The 20,139-nt window shown below is 45.4% G+C and overlaps 1 protein-coding gene across 1 annotated transcript in view; it reads right to left on the reverse strand.

Moving 5' to 3' along the window:
- LOC108788779 (obscurin-like) overlaps window positions 1–20,139 on the reverse strand; it is a 47,009-nt gene that overhangs the window by 5,311 nt on the left and 21,559 nt on the right. The window contains exons 8-16 of the mRNA XM_018558636.1: window positions 19,485–19,562; window positions 16,591–16,763; window positions 15,272–15,298; window positions 15,027–15,179; window positions 9,083–9,128; window positions 7,838–7,915; window positions 4,511–7,313; window positions 2,240–2,356; window positions 294–401 (exon numbers count right to left, since the gene is read on the reverse strand). Of these exons, the coding sequence (XP_018414138.1) occupies window positions 294–401; window positions 2,240–2,356; window positions 4,511–7,313; window positions 7,838–7,915; window positions 9,083–9,128; window positions 15,027–15,179; window positions 15,272–15,298; window positions 16,591–16,763; window positions 19,485–19,562 (3,583 nt within the window). The remainder of the gene's footprint in view (window positions 1–293; window positions 402–2,239; window positions 2,357–4,510; window positions 7,314–7,837; window positions 7,916–9,082; window positions 9,129–15,026; window positions 15,180–15,271; window positions 15,299–16,590; window positions 16,764–19,484; window positions 19,563–20,139) is intronic.

Genomic DNA, 20,139 nt, shown 5'->3' on the forward strand with positions numbered 1-20,139 from the left:
TGGGGGTGCGGGGGCCAGTGTGATCCGCTCCCGCGCACCCTCCCCCCTGGCTTGGGAGGGGGGCCCAGGATAAAATCTTGCACCAGGGCCCTTTGGTTATTAGGTTCGCCACTGATGCAGCACACATGGAATTTTCTAAATCATTAGGATGTTGATAAAGGGGGGGAACCAGAGAAGTCTAAATTAAACTTCTCTTAAGTATATATAAACTTCTCTTAGTTAAGTATTTGTGAATTATTTCTGGGTTACACAACTTCAATAGCGATCCTTTCAAATCAAGAAATTCGATTCACCTTTAAACCATTCTACGTTCGTGACCGGCTGTGCAGTTCTGCAGGATAATGTCACCAAGTGACCCACCACCACCGTCTGGTCCGTCAGCTCCTCCACAAAAGCCGGTGCTGCAAAGAGTGACAAACCCTGTTCAACATATAAAGATGCAGAATAGAAGCACCAAACAGTGTGCGCCGGATCGTGCAGATAAAACCTTACAATGAGTCCAAAGAGTAAAACTGCACTCAGGACACCAAGGGGAAAGACTTCTGATGGGCCCTGAAACATGTTCATGAAGGTACACCATATATCCAGGGTTCAAGTCTGGTCCCCTCCCAGCACACTTTGGGGTCTTTTTATCATGTGTCCCCCCCCCTATGGTTTTTATAGTGCTCACCCCAATGACACCATCCCTGCTTTCATCTCTCCTGATTAGTGAGAGACTCTGGGTGACCCGATTCCCTACTGCTGCTGCGAGGATGGCAATGGTTACATTTATAAGCTCATCTTCTCCTATGATCTCTTGAATTGTAACATTGTTTCTTGTTACTAACACTTGTTCTAGCAGCTTGTTGTCTCCACTAGGGGCGGCTGTGACAGGGTGACAGCATAGGAGAATTGGGAGACAGTTTCACCCTATGTCAGGAAGTGCCTGAACAAGGACTTTCAAGGCAGGATTGCCAGATACTAAAGAAAGCAGAAAAAAAAACTACCCGTGCGGTGGGACCTCACCGCACTCTGAGGGTCAAATGCTGGTTAAGTCTAGGGGTAGAGCAATAGGCTTTAATACTTACCTTGCTCCTTGCTCCATGCTCCGGCAGGCTTCCACCAGGCTCTGCAACTGGTCCGATCTGGCGGTCGCACTGTGACATCATCACGTACAATGCAGGACCAACAGTCTCGCATTGTACAACAGAACAGTAAGGGGTCCATTCACAACCTGGAGTGTTGGAGTGTCAGCTACTGGGTGAGCAAGGAATATGGTAAGTATTACAGCTTATTCCTCTACCCGGCAAATGAAGTAAGCGCACTACTCTGGTGATGTGAGGTGCGTTTAAGTAACTAGTGGTAGGGGGCGTGCTGCCTCCTTGAGCCGGGAGAGGGACCCTGCTTGTGCACAATGAAAAGGAATTGTATAGGAAGCGCTACCGCCCTATTAGTTATAACTGGTGTAACTTGGGATGTCCCTGTAGAGTGTCGCCAGGTCTCAGCTGGCCAGGCTGAGCCCGACGGCTCCAGTGAGAGTCAAGCGGGGGAAAACCGCTGAGTCTCTGCAGCCGCAGCTCACTGTGTCTCGCTGTCTGTGTGAGGCGGCGTAGACTCGCGGTGTGACGTCAGTGAGGGGCTGGGAGAGAGCTGTCCAATGGCTACGCGTTTTGAGGCCGGTGCCTCTTTCTCAAGCCGGAGTGGGAAGTCAAGAGACCTGGCGACTCTCTACAGGGACATCCCAAGTTACACCAGCCCCAGACGGAGACCATTTTATTAACGTTTATTACTCCTGATAGGCATCCCCCTGGACAGGTGGGATAACGCCTATCCCACTAACCACCAACGAATCAGCAAATAGTGAGTCATTTCTCCCATTTTCCTTGTTTTATTTCATTTGTTGGTCACTACAATCCAACTGGGTTCTATACATCTGTGTTAAGCTCACCATATTTATTAACATACACTTATGTTTATATCTGTATCCATACCCATACAATACATTTATGTTTATATTTATAACTAATAGGGCCGTAGCGCTTCCTATCCAATTCCTTTTTATTCTTCTACCCCAAGGCTTAACCAACTTGCAGTGTGCGGAGGTCCCGCAGCTAGGGATTTTTTTTTTTAGAAAACCCGGAGTTCACCTTGAAAAATGTAAGATTTTAGTCATTGGGTTTATATCTACTTTAATTGTAAGTTTAGCATTGTTATACACCAGAGTGACACTGCAGAGCATCTGGAGTAATGCCGCTGTTACCTTTGTCCCTGACTGGGAGGGAAGGTAGCCTGAAGGACGGCAGACCTTTCTTCTTGGGTGGCACAGACACTGCTTGGACAGGTGCAGGGACTTTATGGACTTCCGATGTTCCTACGGCTAAAAGCAGTTATTGTCATTCAGCTTTAAAGGCATATTCCACTTTTTGCAAAACAATTTTAAAAATGCAGCTATATCGCAAAAAGAAAAAAATGGACATTTATTAATTTTTTTGCATTTGAGCCTGTAAAGCAGCGCCATGCACATGCTCCTGTAGAGTGTTCCTCCAACCTCAGGTCAACAATTCAGGGAGAAGCACCCCATGATTAAAGTATGTAGGGAGCAGTTTGAGGCTGGTGGTGGTGGGGGTGCTGTGGAATATGCAGCTCGATTTGAGTGTAACAAGGGCACAAAAAATGGAGGAGGCCATTAAAATTATTAGCGCGTTTTGCCCCCAGATACAGTAGAAAATGTTTTTATTATCCAGCACAGCATTAAAATTTATCTAAAGCCAAACTCTTTATATAGTCACATGGATATAGCAGGGAATATGTAGAACCCCTGCCAGGTTTTTTGTGTTCAATTGGGGAGATTTCCTATAATTTCCTGCCTTGTAGACATAACAGGAAGTGAGAGGAAATCTTTACAAAATGAGGGGGGAAGTGTTCATACCTTGTGGTGACAACTGTAAAATTTCCCATCACTTTCTGCCTCAGTCACAAGAGTTAATCTCCACAACATGGACACAGACAACTATAAAACATCTGCATGGCTTTAGATATAGTTTACCAACTTTTCTTTACTTAGATGCAGCCTCCAAAGCATGATGCATATTTAATTCAACATGGAGACTTTCATGTGCTAGTAACTTCCTGTGTGAGCTGACAACACAGAGCCTCTGCTGCCCTGAAGTCCCAACAAGTGTGGTCAGGTCAACCCTGCCTGTTGTATCACAGAACTCCCCTTATCACAAAACACCTTTCTTTCCCCTCCATGTGCATACATTGATTTATTTCCCAGCAACACAATGCCACTGCCTTGAACTCCCAACAGACACACTGTGTGTAGGAAAAGGCATTTTGGGAGATGTGGTTCTGACGGGTGTCTACATCAATGGGAACTAATTTCCCAGCAGCAATCATTTTGCCCACCTTGCGATGATATTACTGGGAGTTATGAAGTTGTTTCTTAATACACAAACAAGGAGAAAGAAAAAATAATGTCGGGGCTTCATCTAGAACAGCGGTTCTCAACCTGTGGGTCGCGACCCCTTCGGGGGTCGAATGATGATTTGCCAGGGGTAACCCGGGAGCCTCCTGCTATTAGATAGCGGCTCCCGGCGCCTGGGAGAGAAACACTTTCTAACTATGGTGGTTTTTTTATTCTGATGGCGTACACCAGTGGTGCTCAACCTGTGGGTCGCTGTGTGATTTTTGCTGTGCTAGGTGAGAGTCCTTCTCAGCCCTCTCCTAGCGCAGCAGTGTCAGTTCTCCCGCCAGATGTCGCTGCAGCAGCCGCGTCATTCCTAAATTTTACTGTCGGGGGTCACCACAACTTGGCAAATGTTACCAAGGGGTCCCGGCCCTAGAAAGGTTGAGAACCACTGCTCTAGAAGGAGATGTTTGGAAATCCTAACACAGTTCCTGTCCTAGGGTGACAACGCTGCCTATCCATAGATACAGTACTACGAGTAAGCGTTATCATCCATGTACAGGAAGAGTGTTGATGGCAGGATCACCGGGTGAAAATAGAGAGAAAACCTGAAAAAAGGAAACAAATGCAGCCGCCACATCTAAGGAATGCAGTATATGAGATTTTTGTTTCTTGGGTTTAGTTATGCTTTAAGAATCAATTTCAGACATGTTTTCTTTTGCTGTGGATCAGGTGGGAAATTTCTGTGATTTTTTTTTTCTATCTGTGACCCCACTAGGGAGATCCCCCCCCCACATTCTGCCCATGTGACACCTGTACAAGGTACAACATTGTAACAGGGACAAGGAATGGCCATCAACAAAAACGTTGCCAACAGTTCTAACTCCTCTTCCCTTTACCAAAAAAGTGTATTTGTTTTTCTGAGTCCTCATAGTTTTCTGTCACTTCCTGTGACAGAACCTTGTGGATGCTCTAGCCCTTCCCCACTCTAGCCCCTCCCCACTCTAGCCCCTCCCCACTCTAGCATTTACACCCAATAGCCCTTCAGTTTTGGCTGTAGTATCAGTTTTTGGTAGCTTGACCCTTTAATTCAAAGGCGGTGCAAAGACTCATGTAACTCACCGGCTTTTCCGTTTCCTTGCCTTTTCTTGATGATTCGTGAAATGTTGGCGACTGAAGCCTTGACTTTCTGTTTCAGGCTGGACTCGGCGGGTTTCATTGTTGGCTCAGACTTCACATGAGTTCGGAAGAGTTTGATGCGTTTTCTGGAGGATTTGCGCTCTTTCAGTGCAGTCTTACCAGGATCAGAGGGCTGCAATGGCTGTAGAGCAGAAGTGGTCTTTGGGTCCTTCGTCGTTCCTTTCTCTGTGGTTTCCATTGCTGCTTCACCAAAGTCTTTCTGGGGTTGTGAACTTACTGAGGAGATTGCCGGCTTTTCTTTTTGCGGAAACATTAAAATATCATAAAAATCATTGAGATGATTAGATTCCAAATCAAATGGAACAAGTTTAATTTTGTTAGAGTCAACAGAAGGTGCATCACGATGGATCCCTCCTATCTCCACAAGCGATACTTCTGAATGCCGGCCAGTTTCCTCCAAGTCAGAGAAATTATCGGACCTCCTCCCTGTCCCAGAGCTGTCAGAATGAGAAATAAAGGTTTTGCTAGAGCTGCAACTTTCTACGGTGAACTCCTCAAACTGTTCGTGGTGTGGAGGTGACACATGGGCCTGAGACAGAGACTCATAAAAGCTGCACTGTGAGATTGACGTGAGTGGTGGTTCTTTCGTAGGTTCGCCCAATGGACTGGGCTCTGTTTCCATGGCTTGCGAATCTCCTGTGAAACGCCCTAAGTCTTCTAATCTCGGTGGTTCCTCGGTTTGGTCAACTAAGGATGGAAAAGTAGGTTCTCCTTGGCTTGTTTCCCCTTGTTCAGTGACCAACACCTCCATCTCCTCAGACAAAGAAGACATCTCACCTACAAGTTCATCTATAGTGGCACTTTGTTCATCTGTATATACAGAGAACTGCAAATCTTGGCCAGCAATTTGCACACCATCTCCTGGAACATTTATGCCATGTTCTAATGTTTGAGATGAAGAAACTAGAATATGGTCATCTCTCTTGAGTTCGGACTGTTGTTCTAAGAATGGTTTTACATTTTCTTCATGAGCATGCCTGTCCGTTGTGACTAGCTCAGTCATGGTTTTGCCTGCAAAGACTAAAGTTGGGGCAGGTTCCGGCTGTATCCTCATTATTGTGGGGCATTGGGCAACATTTTCTTGAGTTGTGGAATCATTTGATAAGGATAAAATGTCCCCAGCACCTTGATGTATCACTGCTAGTCTTGAGTTGCCTTCAATAAAATGGACCACCTGTATTTGTCCTTCTGCATAAATCTCTTCTTTTCCCTCCTCGTCTTTTGGGAAGAATTTATTAACTTTATCAGGTTCCCTTTCTACTGGAGCATCCGCAACAAGGAACTCATTTCTCTGAGATGTTGTGTGGACTGTAAACTTGACTCCAGTTTGTAAACCTGTAGGTTCTCGCTTCTCTTGAGAGGCTTTTCCTGGTGACTGAGGTGCTTGTGGCCCTCTATCTGTATCTTCTATCACCACCGAGGAAGGTTTTACAAGCAATTCTGACTCTATTATATGTTTTGGTTTAATAAAAGCTATTATTGTACTTTCTTCCCCTTCAAGCACAGCAGAAGATGACCTTGCTTTGCATTCAGGGGCATCTTGTAAAGGTTGTTGATGGAACACTGCGATAATGGCATTTTCCCTATTGGGAGGTGGCGCTGAAAGAGGCCTCTGTGTTGAAGACATCTTTGGAGTTGCAGCCAAGAACTCTTCAGAGTGCTGTTTAGTGATGGCGGTATCTGATTTGTTAAGCGCGTCTTTTGAGGTTTTTGGTGAAATGTGATCTTTTTCTTCTACAACAGTTCCTTTGTAAACACTCAAAGTCCGCGATCTGTTGTCATCCAGGGAACGACTTCTGCTGGAAACTTTAAAGGAGGACCTTAAGGATACCTTTGCCAGGTCAAAAGATGCTGATTTTTTCAGAGAGCCCAGTTGACCATCTTGGTCCATCTGGGAGGGATCCTGTGCCAGTGCTCTCTGCTCCATTGCAAACTGCTCCAACAATGGCTCTCGTAATCCACTCAGAATTTTTTGCGAGTAACCAGCTTTCATTAAACTCCTACGTGCTCGCTCTCTGTGCTTGATGAAGTCCTTCTCCTTTAATGTGCCATCTCTGGGAGCTATGCCTTGTCCTTCACCGGCCTGATTGTAAAACGTGCTATTAATGATACTCTGCCTTGGTACGCAAACTGAAGATGGCTTTTCAGCTCCCGTTGGGAGCAACAGAGCACTGTCTGCTGAAGTTCCTCTAACAAAAGACCCAGTTTTGGCTTTTTTGGAAGCTAGGATATCAACTTCGATAGTTGCAGCTCTATACAAAGGAAGCTTTCCTGGCGATGTTTCTACTGAATGAACCAGCATTTTTTCATCATCTTCCGGATCTTCCTGGCTTTCACCCAACCCAGAAGCCTTATCGTGCTCTCTTTTGGTCCCAATCATGGGAGAGGTATCACTAGCCATTACATCTTTGCTTTCCATTTTCTCTTCTTCAGCTATGCTTTTCTTGTCTTTGTCCATCTCAGGTTCCGGCATGTATGGCTGTTGCAGATCATCTTTTTCAGACATTTTGAAAATAGACATATGCAATTCCAGAGAAGGGTTACAGTCCCTTGCGGTAGGGCTGACATCGCTCTCGTTATCGGAAGAGGAACCGCTACTACTGGAAGAACTGCTGCATTCCACTAAATGCCGTGGCACACCCAGTGAAGTGCTCTCCTGCTTTCCATTCAGAAGCTCAGGAATCGACCGCATCACCAGGATGGACTTGTAGCACATCAATGAGCGCTGAAAAAGTAGTAAAAAAGTAGAGTAATAGCAATAAAATCGATTCAACCAAAAATCCACAACCCTAAATCGCTGTTAGGAAAGAGGGAAGGGATGTAGCCCTCCTCTGCAACCCATTGGTCTAAATCAGGGGTAGCAAAAATCCGTCCCTCCAGCTGTGGTGGAACTACAAATCCCATGAGGCATTGCAAGATTCTCACAGCCACAGACATGACTCCCGTAGAGAAATGCATCATGGGATTTGTAGTTTCACCACAGCTGGAGGGCCGGAGGTTTGCTACCCCTGGTCTAAATAATCTGATCCCTATGCTAATCCGGAGCTTCCAGTAAGCTGGCGCTGCTGTTTACACTTTGCCACAAGCTGCATATGGCAAATATAAAACATTCACATGCTGTATTTTATATTTAACTGATATCAAAAAATAAAGTAATCCCAAACACAATGAATGCTAAAATACACAAAATATATGCAAAAAGCAACATATACAGTATATTACCTTTAAAAGAGAAAGAGGAATTTTTACCTGCCACCGACTGCGAGCAACGAGGAATCGGAGGCTCTTGGAGCTGACTGGCTGTGCGTCCTCTGGGCTGGAAGTCTCCTGCAATAAAGTCAAGGCCGCCAATAACTTTAAAAGTCATAGCACCTATTGATAACTTTTTTGCGTATGGATGAAAATGGTAAAGTAATTCAAAGAACTATTAGTATCCCTAAATCTTTTATGGGCTGGAAAGTATTATTGTTATCCTTTAGTAACACACTTCTAAAGGGTTACGTATAAACACAGATAGGCTATTGCCCCAGTGTACACCAAATATCTCAGGGCACACTGACACTTTGGGTAGGTAGGATAATGACGCATTATTTCATGTCCCAAAACTATGGCGCACTGACATTTAGGACAATGAAGCACTGACACATGGATAAGTGGTGATCCAAGATCACTTGCGCAATTAAACTTGGGAAAAATGGCCTACTGACACTTGAGGTCCGTGAATAAAGACACACTGACACTTGGGAACCCAAAACAATGACACACTGACACTTGGGAACCCAAAACAATGACACACTGACACTTGGGAACCCAAAACAATGACACACTGACACTTGGGAACCCCAAACAATGACACACTAACACTTGGGGTCCCTGAATAAAGACACACAGACAATTGGAAAGCAAAACAATGATCTTGAGGACTAAGAACAAGGACACAGTGACACAAAGGGTGGCAGAAACAAAGACACACTGATACTTGGTCTGAGAACCGCGACAGACTGACATTTATGGTATGAAGACAATGACACACTGGGGTCGATTGGGGTCCCATGGTTCAAGTACAATAATACATTAAAACTTATGATATAAAAACAAACAATACAATTTGGCGGGTCACAGACCAATGAAGGATTGAGCTTTGGGTTTCCAGGGAAATGACAAACTGATATTTGGGGTTCCATAAAAAAATAAATCGATGATTACGGTTCCAGAACATTTACACACAGACATTCAATGGTCATAGACCTATGATTGATTGGACTTTGGGGTCCTGGAACACTGACAAACAGCACTTGGGGTTCCCAAAAATGAAACACAGATCGATAAACAAGGTTTCAGAACAATGACACACTTGGTCTGAGCAATGGCAGTCATCACTGGCACACCTCTGACTTGTATTTTTTAGGGTTTACATGTAAGCTGATTAGTAAGTCTTCTACTACTGTTACAACACCGATAAGGTAAGTAGCCACATAAAGGAAAACAACGTACCACAAACCATTTATGTTGGAGACACTGTGTAGCACTCGGCCGTGCACTGTTGTAGGAAAATAAACACATGAATTTTATACACATACGGCATAAAAATATATATCGCTTCTCATATAGTGCTGCCTACCAAATGATGTGATTGATGAGCATATAATTGGGGTGCTGGCCCAAACTGGAAATTTTTACAATTCTGACATTCGCAAGGAGTGCCGGCCTGTCTGAAAGTGTTTCTGGGCCTTAAAGAGCTCATTTGGGCTTTCTAACCTTGATCATATCTGTTCCATGTAAAAAGAAATGTCCACCATAGCTTATATGGTCTACTCTGAACTCGGGCAATACAATGGTATTGAGATGACGGTCAATGTTAACACGTGATTATAATACATACATGCAACTTGGCAATGTTTGGTCCTGTACATCACCATAGGCCAGAGGTAGGCAAACCACGACCCTCCAGCCACAAATCCCGTTAGGCATTGCAAGACTCAGACATCCACAGTCATGACTCCCAGAAGCAGATGCATGATGGGATTGGCAGGTTCACCACAGCTAGTGGGCCGGAGTTTGCCTATTCTTCCCATAGGCCTCTCCCGGATATATTGCCAGGATTACTTTTTGGATCTGGATTGGCTTTGGCGAGGTTGGCTTAAAGAAAACAGGAAGCCCTCCACTGGAGATACAATTCAGTTCATAGCTCCTTAGGTTACTGACATGATCATCACAAGTTAGGGTTGAACACCCTGATTGGCAGGTAGAAGCTGATATCCATGAACACCGGCCAATCCCCCTCCCAATCCACAAACTATTTTCATCTTCGATAGTGAGCTTCTCCCAGAGGTACCAGTCCAAGCCATTATGTGGCCATATGGGTTGGTACCTCTGGTGCCCAGGAGGCATATATTATTTTTCAGCAACCTAAATATTCTATCAGAGCATGGCAAATAAACACCCAATCCCTCACCCAAGCAGAGTAAATGGTTCATTTCAATGAGATTCCCTTATGGGTCTATTCACAAAGCTGCCGAAAGATCCATCGGTGGGTTCGGCTGATCCTTCGGCTAGCTTCGGTTGCGGGAGCCCTTCGGTTCAGTTAAACCAAAGGGCTGCTGTATGGGCTATTCACTATAGCCCGTAAAGCTGCCGAAGGTGGCCGAGCGGCTCAGCCAAGTTGAAGGCATATGCTTCGGAACGACTGAGCCGAAGTGACAGCAGAAGCTGGGAGAACGGCCTGCCGTACTCCTCACAAATGACAGCTGTGCAGAGCCAGCCATGATCTCACGGCTGGCTCCGCCCAGTTGTAATGACAGATCAGCGTCTCCAAATGACCTGGGGACGCTGAACTGTCATTGAACAATAACTGGGTGGAGCCGGCCGTGATGTCACAGCTGGCTCCGCCCAGTTGCTTTAAAAAAAAACTATTTATTTTTTAATTTTTCAACTTATTCAGATTTTAAAATTATTCTTTCAACTTTTTTTCCCCGACTTTTCTCACTATTTGCTATTCTGCTCGGTACTACGGAGGTAACGAACAGAATAGCCCGGGCCGCATTCGCCTATTCGCTCACTGCCGTTTGGCCCCTATGTGAATAATGTGGAATGGCAGCGAGTGAGCTGCCGGAGCTTCGACTCAGCCGATCCAGATGTTGTCAGACCGGCTGAGTCAGAGTCCTTCTGCACTTTGGCTCAGCCAAACATGAAGAGAATGTTCGGCTGACCGAAGTGCTGAAATCAGCCGTACTGAGCCGTAGTGAATAGCCGAACGTTGTTTGGCTCACTTCACTATGGCTTGGTTATTCACTCGCTTGCCTTCGGCAGCTTTGTGAATAACCCGTTTATTCTTTAACCAGAATCTGCTGTGAAAAAAACAAAGACAAGGGTGTGATGCCGCTCCAAATATCAGTACGTTAGTTGCTGGTTCTGGTATTGTTCTGCATGGAACTCTCAACACAGAGAACATCTGTAAATCCTTCACCTCCCCCCTAACATTCCCAGCGTTGTAAATGGCTTCTTGTGCAAAAACAAGTCCTAACGCTTAACCCTTTCCCTGACTGAACCCCTAACACTTACCTCTGCCCTGAAATAATGCCTTAACTCTTAGCATTTTGTATAACACTATTCCCTGTTTTTGATACTTTTAAGAGAACCGATGAGCATTTGTAATAATCCGAAGCTAGGCTCTTGAATTGTTATAACAGAAATGCCTTGCCACTAAGGGATTACTAGATTTTTCTACTATTTACTTATATTCTCTCCTTGTCATTTCTGGCTGGATGTCAAGCTTTAGCCCTCATTCACAGGAGAATCGACCGACACGTACAGCTCCGTGCTGCGTGCACGGCCGTATCGGGCAGCTCCCGGGAGGGACAGGTGCTGCGTGTGATTAGTACGCAGCCCCCGTCCTTCTCTATGGGACTACGTGGCCGTACGCCCCCCCTACGCTCACCTCAAGTGCAGGTCCGTACGGGTGTCCCGGGTCGGACGCAGACAGGATCCATCCTGTCAGCGTATGTGTACGCTCACCCGCACGGACGTGCAGGGCGGGTGAGCGCAGGGGGCTCCCATAGAGAAGGACGGGGGCTGCGTACTAATCACACGCAGCACCTGTCCTTCCCGGGAGCTGCCCGGTACGGCCCCGCACGCAGCACGGAGCTGTACTTGCGGGCCGATTCCTGTGTGAAGGAGGGTGAAAGGCTGTCCTTTCTAATGCAAATCTAATTGTACTACAAAATTAGTGGTTTACAGCTTTTTGAAATTATGCCAAAATCTAATTTCATCTCAGAGCAAGCAATTTCAATCCATGATACGCAGGAAGAATACAAACAACAGAATGCTTTGTGCACTTGATTTAAATAAACGCAGGCTCTCACCACTGCTTTGAATCAATGGTCATATGATGTTCACACTGCCATTGTCACTCCTGCAGCTCTGCTATATAATGAAAGGCTTATCGCTCCCCATTCCTAAGAATGGGCATTGTATGTTTGTAAACAGAAGTCCATTCATGTGATGACAACATGGTGAGCCAACAAAAGGTCCTCATTCCACCTTATGAAAATCTATTTAAAGGAGAACTATGAAGAGAGTGATTTTCACTCAGCCTCATAATATGAGCCGACCTGTGACAATGAGACTGTCACACGCCAGCTCAATAGATCGGGAAGTGAGCGAACACATACCGTCGCTCGCTCACTTCTCGATCATGCCCCTGCAGAGAGCCGTGACTGTCACTCACGGCTCCCTGCAGGGATTTTCACTCACCTCATAGTTCTAGCCGACCTGTGACAATGAGACTGTCACAGGTCGGCTCAGTAGATCGGGAAGTGAGCGAACACATACCGGCGTTCGTTCACCTCTCGATCCTGTTCCGGCTAGAGCCGTGACAGGGGAGGGACTGGATTCCCCCCTCCCTGCTCCGATCCTCCAGCGCTGACTGGCGGAGCGGACAGGGGAGGGGGCGAGTACAGCTGGCTCTGCCTCTAGATAGGCAGAGCCTATGTAGCTCGCAGTATACTGAGCTTTGGGTCACGGGAGAACGCTAGTTTGTGTCCTCCCGTTACCCTTAGGAGAACTATGGGTAAAAGCCCCGACCCCACAGTTCTCCTTTAATGAGTTGTGTTTACTATACAGTAGACATGTGCGATTTATTTAGCTCCGAATCAAAATTCAGATGAATTTTCCGAAATTCGGACACATCAGAATTTCCAAATCCCAATGCATCCTAATTTGTACGAATCCGAATTTCCGTTTCCAAATTTCGGATCCCCTCCGAATTACAGTATATAATATAATACTAAAGCTGAGGCTCCCACACCCGAATGGCATTCGGGATCCGAATTTCCGAATTGCATTCAGGAGCTCCCGAGTGTCATTCGGGTCTGGGAGCCACAGACATATATTACTAAAGCTGGGGCTCCCAGACCCGAATGGTATTCGGGAGCTCCCGAATACAAATCGGAAATTCGGATCCCGAAAGCCATTGGGGTCTGGGAGATTCAGCATTAGTATTAATGTCTGTAGATGGTTTTCTGTGGTATTCGCAACTAATATCCGTAAACTCATCCGAAACTAACGAAATTCGGATTTGGTCCAATTCCGAAACCTGAACCGTATTGAATTACGGATATCACTTCTCGATCATGCCCCTGCAGAGAGCCGTGACTGTCACTCACGGCTCCCTGCAGGGATTTTCACTCACCTCATAGTTCTAGCCGACCTGTGACAATGAGACTGTCACAGGTCGGCTCAGTAGATCGGGAAGTGAGCGAACACATACCGGCGTTCGTTCACCTCTCGATCCTGTTCCGGCTAGAGCCGTGACAGGGGAGGGACTGGATTCCCCCCTCCCTGCTCCGATCCTCCAGCGCTGACTGGCGGAGCGGACAGGGGAGGGGGCGAGTACAGCTGGCTCTGCCTCTAGATAGGCAGAGCCTATGTAGCTCGCAGTATACTGAGCTTTGGGTCACGGGAGAACGCTAGTTTGTGTCCTCCCGTTACCCTTAGGAGAACTATGGGTAAAAGCCCCGACCCCACAGTTCTCCTTTAATGAGTTGTGTTTACTATACAGTAGACATGTGCGATTTATTTAGCTCCGAATCAAAATTCAGATGAATTTTCCGAAATTCGGACACATCAGAATTTCCAAATCCCAATGCATCCTAATTTGTACGAATCCGAATTTCCGTTTCCAAATTTCGGATCCCCTCCGAATTACAGTATATAATATAATACTAAAGCTGAGGCTCCCACACCCGAATGGCATTCGGGATCCGAATTTCCGAATTGCATTCAGGAGCTCCCGAGTGTCATTCGGGTCTGGGAGCCACAGACATATATTACTAAAGCTGGGGCTCCCAGACCCGAATGGTATTCGGGAGCTCCCGAATACAAATCGGAAATTCGGATCCCGAAAGCCATTGGGGTCTGGGAGATTCAGCATTAGTATTAATGTCTGTAGATGGTTTTCTGTGGTATTCGCAACTAATATCCGTAAACTCATCCGAAACTAACGAAATTCGGATTTGGTCCAATTCCGAAACCTGAACCGTATTGAATTACGGATCCGAATCCAGATTTCCGAAATAACGAAATATCCGAACCGAACCAAATTTTTCCGCAGCTTACATGTCTACGAGCTCACTGATAGAGAAGCCCATAAAAATATTTTTTCAGTAGTCTTCCCGATTATGGATCTGCACTGCTTACAAAGCAAAGAGCTATATTAAAGGAAACAAAAAGGTTTTGTAAATTGACATTCCACCTTTCTCAAGCAGCCCCCAAAGTGTGTTATCAGCTCTAGGCTCACGCAGGAGACAGGGAACCCTCCTTAGGGGCCTTACAGTCTGTGCTAACATTTATGTTGCAACAGGAAAGGAATACAACTAAATAAAAACAACCCCACCTGTCATTGAACAGGACTGCTCTATTATAACAACTTATGAGTGGAGACTTAGAATCTTACAAATACTCATTTATGACTGGTTCTCTTTAACATGCAGCCCTAACCCCAACCCATGGATGGAGTGGAGAAGGGTTAGAACCTTTCATTGCTCTCTGTGTTACTATTGGGGGAGACATGCCATAACTTTCTGCATTGTTGACATCTGAAGGTCTGAGTCTCCTCGGAGTTGACAGACGGTGATAAAACATCAACAAGGAGGATGTTCTAACCTATTTACAATCCTGCACTCTACCAGTGACAACATGGGGAAGTGATGCTGGGAAATCTCCCTATGATTGACAGACAGTATTACTATTTGACAGGCAGGATGTGCTAACTCTTCTCAACTCCTCCACTCTACTGGTGACGCAACAGTGTCACAGTGTGGGGAGATCTTCCCAACATGGCCACAGACAAAGGTAAAACCTGAAAGAGGTTTCAACCCTTCATCACTCCATCCAAAACTTAAAAAACAAACAAGTTGCCCAGAGAAGACATCCCACTTACTCCGGAGACATCTGGATGGTCTGTCTCATGAAGTCCTGGGCATTGGCACTTAGCTGGGTGAAGCCAGGGCAGCTCCAGCTAATTTTGCCTTGCTGTACATTCATAAGCGTCTCTCTGTCGTTCTGACCTGCGAATGGGGAAGCGCTGACCAAACTGCAAACGATACATAAAATACATTATAGAATCCCATCACTGATCGTGGAATGTCTCCATACACTTCACATGGAATCACTACGAATTCTTACCATAAGTAGCTGATAACTCCAACAGGCCTGCAGAGCAATAATAAAAGACACCATTATTAGTTCTGAGGAGCATTCCCAGTTCTCAATAGAAAGGTTCAGACCAATCTTTCTCAACCATGGGTCAGTGGAGCTTTAGGGTTCCTCCACAGGTTACTAGGAGTTCCTTGAGCATTGAACAACTTCTGTCTCTCAGATAAGTAATCTGAAGGGCATTCCTAGTACTCAATAGAAAACTACAGACGAGTCCTTCTCAACTAGTATTCAGTGGAACTCTAGGGTTCCTCCAGAGGTTACTAGAAGTTCCTTGAGCAATACATGACTTTTGTCTCTCAGATAAGTAACCTGAAGAGCATTCCCAGTTCTCAATAGAAAACTACAGACCAGTCCTTCTCAACTAGGGTTAAGTGGAACTCTAGGGTTCCTCCAGAGGTTACTAGGAGTTTCTTAAGCAGGGAACGACTTCTGTCTCTCAGATAAGTAACCTAAAGAGCATTCCCAGTTCTCAATAGAAAGTCCAGACCAGTCTTTCTCAACTAGTGTTAAGTGGAACTCTAGGGTTCCTCCAGAAGTTACTAGGAGTTCCTTGATCAATGAACAACTTCTGTCTCTCAGATAAGTAACCTCTGGCACCAATGATCTTTTAAGCTAGGTCTTTGAAGGGTGGGGTTCATTCCATTGACCACAAGTAAGGAGCATGCTTTGCACTGACCATCACGCTAATGTAGCGTGAGCTGTAGATGTAGTAATCATTACCATTATAAAAACCACACATTTTTTAAGGGTTCCTCCATATTAAAAAAGGTTGAGAAAAGCTGTTCTGTACAAACACACTATATAAAGAACTTACTCTGGTTTGGGCTAAAAGTTATTTATTTTATCTTAATTCCGTTCAGTTAGGGTCAGGGCCATCTTAAATACTGATTGGACCCTGGGCAAACATTTTCTTGGAAATCCTCCCACTTCTACCTGCCAAGCATGGCCCCCTGTCCACCACACCCCTGCCACACCACACCCCCGCCACGCCACACCCCCGCCATGCAATTTCGCACAACAGAGCAGATAGGAGGAGACGTCAGAAGAAGACGTGACATGAGACGTCAATCTGCTTACCAAAGGGGTGGAGCAACACCATGCAATGCCGTTCGCATAGTAAACGGAACCGCATGTGTATACGGCATGTGTATCTTTTGCTGGCTCTGGGGGCAGCTGCTTTGGGCCCCACAACAATGAATGGGCCCAGGGCAACTGCCCCTTTTGCCCCATGTTAAAGACAGCCCTGTTTAGGTTTTCATTTACTTTAATTAGATGATAATAGTTACCAGATATCGGAAGACTTAGACACAGGTGCCTGTGCAGCGACTTCTGGAGGAACAAACTCCGGCGAGCCATACTTGCTGTACTGGAACTCAGACGGGATTATTTTCTGGGCGAACCCAAAGTCACAGAGTTTAATGTCCTCCTTGTCGGCGTGAACCATCAGGATGTTGGACGGCTGAAGGAAGGGAACATGTTGGATTAACAAAGCCTTGAAGCACATAAAAAGAATGTTTTTTTGTTTCCTTAACAGACGGATCAACAAAGACAATTATAAGGGGCAAACATCATTGCAAAACTATGTTCATCATTGTCAATTATGACTAAGAACTGCAAGGGTCAGATCATACGTTTTGGTGTTGAATTGGGTCAGCCGCGTGTGCTTATTGACTATATATTGATGACTAATACTACAGTCTGAAGCTGTAGGGACTAAAGCATTCTGAAACTGACTCAGAATGCTTTAGCCCCTTCACTGGATTTTAATTTAGCAGCTACCCTTGGTTCCTGTGCTCTTCTGACATGACCTTTGACTTGTCCCCTGAGCTGCCAATCCTTCACTTGGTCTGACTATAAAAATTTTAAACTTAGTTGCCACTATGACTTTATCTATTGCCATTACCTTGGCCTACTACCTGTAATGCCAGCTGGGATCCTTACCTGCTACCTTGGCTGTGCATTTGGTTCTCTATTTTGTATCAGCTTTCCAATTGTTACTTTAGTTGGCATCATTTGGTGAGTTATTAGGTCTCTGATGCTGAGGTATCCCATAGTCCATAGCTTCAATAAAGACTAGCCAGGTGTCTCGAGATAGCCAATGGCACCTTACACTGACACTATTGTAGGAACTATTAAAGCTATAGCATGTTGTCATCACACCCAAGTGCCTCCAAGTGGCAATCTGTGACTTCAGAACACCATCTTAGAACACACAACCTTAGAACGCATCTAAGAGTCATAGATGGTGTTTGGTGAAAAAGCAGAGCAATATCATTGGCTAGATATAACATGGTTGCCACACTGGCTTCTACTGGGATCCAGCAACAGGTCTCCTCTCTGCAGTGCAACGAATTGCATTTCTGGGTTTTCAACTTTCCCAGTGCTGTGGCCAATCAGGATACCGCTCTCCTGATGTTCGTTACCTTAAATTGCGCAGCAATGCATGGCTCAGTGGTCAAGCAATGCATCATTATGCTTCTGCCGTGATTTCTGTACTCCTTGCCCACCATTAGACCTTGGTTATTTAGAAACCCCAACGCTTCCTGTGTGTCCCATGACCCCACTGTGCCCTAGGGTATCCTGTGGCATGCAGACGCAGTGACTCCAGCGCATCCCTGCTCATCCTAAAGTATCCTGTGGTATGCAGTGACTCCAATGCATTAATGCTCATCCTGTGTCATCCAACACCCAATAAGTGCACCCAGTGCACCTCCTTCACATGTATGTCCCCACACAGCAGCTAATTCACTTGGGCATCATCTGGACAATACTTCTCTCAGTGGACAAGGACCTCAGTGCCAGTGGTGTACATTGCCTGGAGGAAGCAGTGGCAAGAGAGGATCCAATTTTGGCATCTTTGATTTAGATGCCAGAAAACCTACTCATGATATGTAACTGATGGCAATTATAATAATGCAGGCAGCTGGGAATATCAGATGTTGTGCCATATCTGATGCCAGAGAAACCCGGAACATATCTGACACAGGCCCGGAGAGAAAATATGGCATCTTGAATATCTCGTGCCAAGAGCATTAAAATAATCTGTTTTTGGCAACAATTGAGAGGTGAAATGCTGATAGCAAAATTGCTGAGACATATAGGGAGCCAAACATAATGCACACACCTTAATGACATTAAAGAGAACCTGTTGATCTGCCCTGCATGGGAAAAACACAGGTTCACTGTAATGTTCATATTAACAACGGCATTGAATGGTGTAGGGGCCACATCCTTGGGTAAAACCAAGGGCCCACAGCACAGCTTCCGTCACAAGTTTTTATTTTTTGGATAGAGTTGGGAAGGTTTAGAATTTTGAATGCCGTCTGTGTTCTTATTGAAACATTTTCCTCACTAGACTTGTGCGATTCGTTTCGTTCCGAATCAAAATTCGGACAAATTCTCCCAAATTCGGACATTCGGACACATCCGAATTTCCAAGTGTCCGAAACCGAATTTCCGTTTTCGAATTTCGGATCCTGTCCGAATTCCGTTCAAAAACGAAACTGAATCGGACATGTGACTTTTCTGGCCAATCAGATGTGCTTTTCGGTTTAATGCATCCAAATAAAATCCGAACATGAATTTTCGTCACGGCAACATGGGCGCCATATACAGTATATACCTATAATTCTAAAGCTGAGGCTCCCAGACCCGAATGGCATTCGGGAGCTCCGGAATGCAATTGGAAAATTCGAAACCCCAATGCCATTTGGGTCTAGGAGATTCAGTTTTAGTATTAATATCTGTATATGGTTTTCTGTGGTATTCGCAACGAATATTCGTAAACTCCTCCGAAACTGAAGAAACCGAATTGAGTTTCAAATCCAAATCCCGAAACAACGAAATATCTGAACTGAATTTTTCGGCAGCTTACATGTCTATTCCTCACTTCCTCTTCTGGGTGACACCTGTCGAGTTCACAAGTAAGGAGAAACCTCACAAGCAGGAGCACAGCAATAATTCAACAGAGGATTTCACCTTTCCCCGCCCCATCCAAAAACAATAGCTGCGTATCACCTCCCCACTCTCTGACGCTACACAAAAACAGTTTCTAAAACTGTATAAATTGACTAATTTTCAGCTGTATTTTCTTTTGCTGCCCATTCCTTGTTTTAGGTGAATGTCACATGTGACCACAGGAGAGGCATTTAGAGAAGATACATTCTAGAGGAACATTTACCTTGATGTCCAGATGAAGAATATTTTTTTCATGAAGATAAGTAAGACCTTCGAGGAGTTGTCTGATATACAACTTCACCTGAATACACAAGAATAAAGAACATTTCACTTTTCACACAGAACTCAAAGGAGATGACAAGAAGAAGAGCTGAAAGTAGAGAAAAGAAGGGGAGCTGAAAGGGGAGCACGGGGACGGTAGGTGAGAGGAGAGAAGAGAAAGATGAGCTGAGAGGAAGGAACAGAGCGAGGAGCTGAGAGGAGGGAATGTGCAGAGGAGCTGAGAGGAGGGAATGTGCAGAGGAGCTGAGAGGAGAGAATGTGCAGAGGAGCTGAGAGGAGAGAATGTGCAGAGGAGCTGAGAGGTGGGAATGTGAAGAGGAGCTGAGAGGAGAGAATGTGCAGAGGAGCTGAGAGGTGGGAATGTGAAGAGGAGCTGAGAGGAGTGAAGAAGAAGAGGATAGGAGAGAATGTGCAGAGGAGCTGAGAGGTGGGAATGTGAAGAGGACCTCAGAGGAGTGAAGAAGAAGAGGAGAGAATGTGCAGAGGAGCTGAGAGAAGAGAACAGAAAGAGGAGCTGAGAGGAGGGAATGTGCAGAGGAGCTGAGAGGAGAGAATGTGCAGAGGAGCTGAGAGGAGGGAAAGAGAAGAGGAGCTGA

This window comes from Nanorana parkeri, unplaced genomic scaffold, assembly GCF_000935625.1.
Source record: "Nanorana parkeri isolate BGI_ZX_2015 unplaced genomic scaffold, ASM93562v1 scaffold351, whole genome shotgun sequence".
NCBI lineage: Eukaryota > Metazoa > Chordata > Amphibia > Anura > Dicroglossidae > Nanorana > Nanorana parkeri.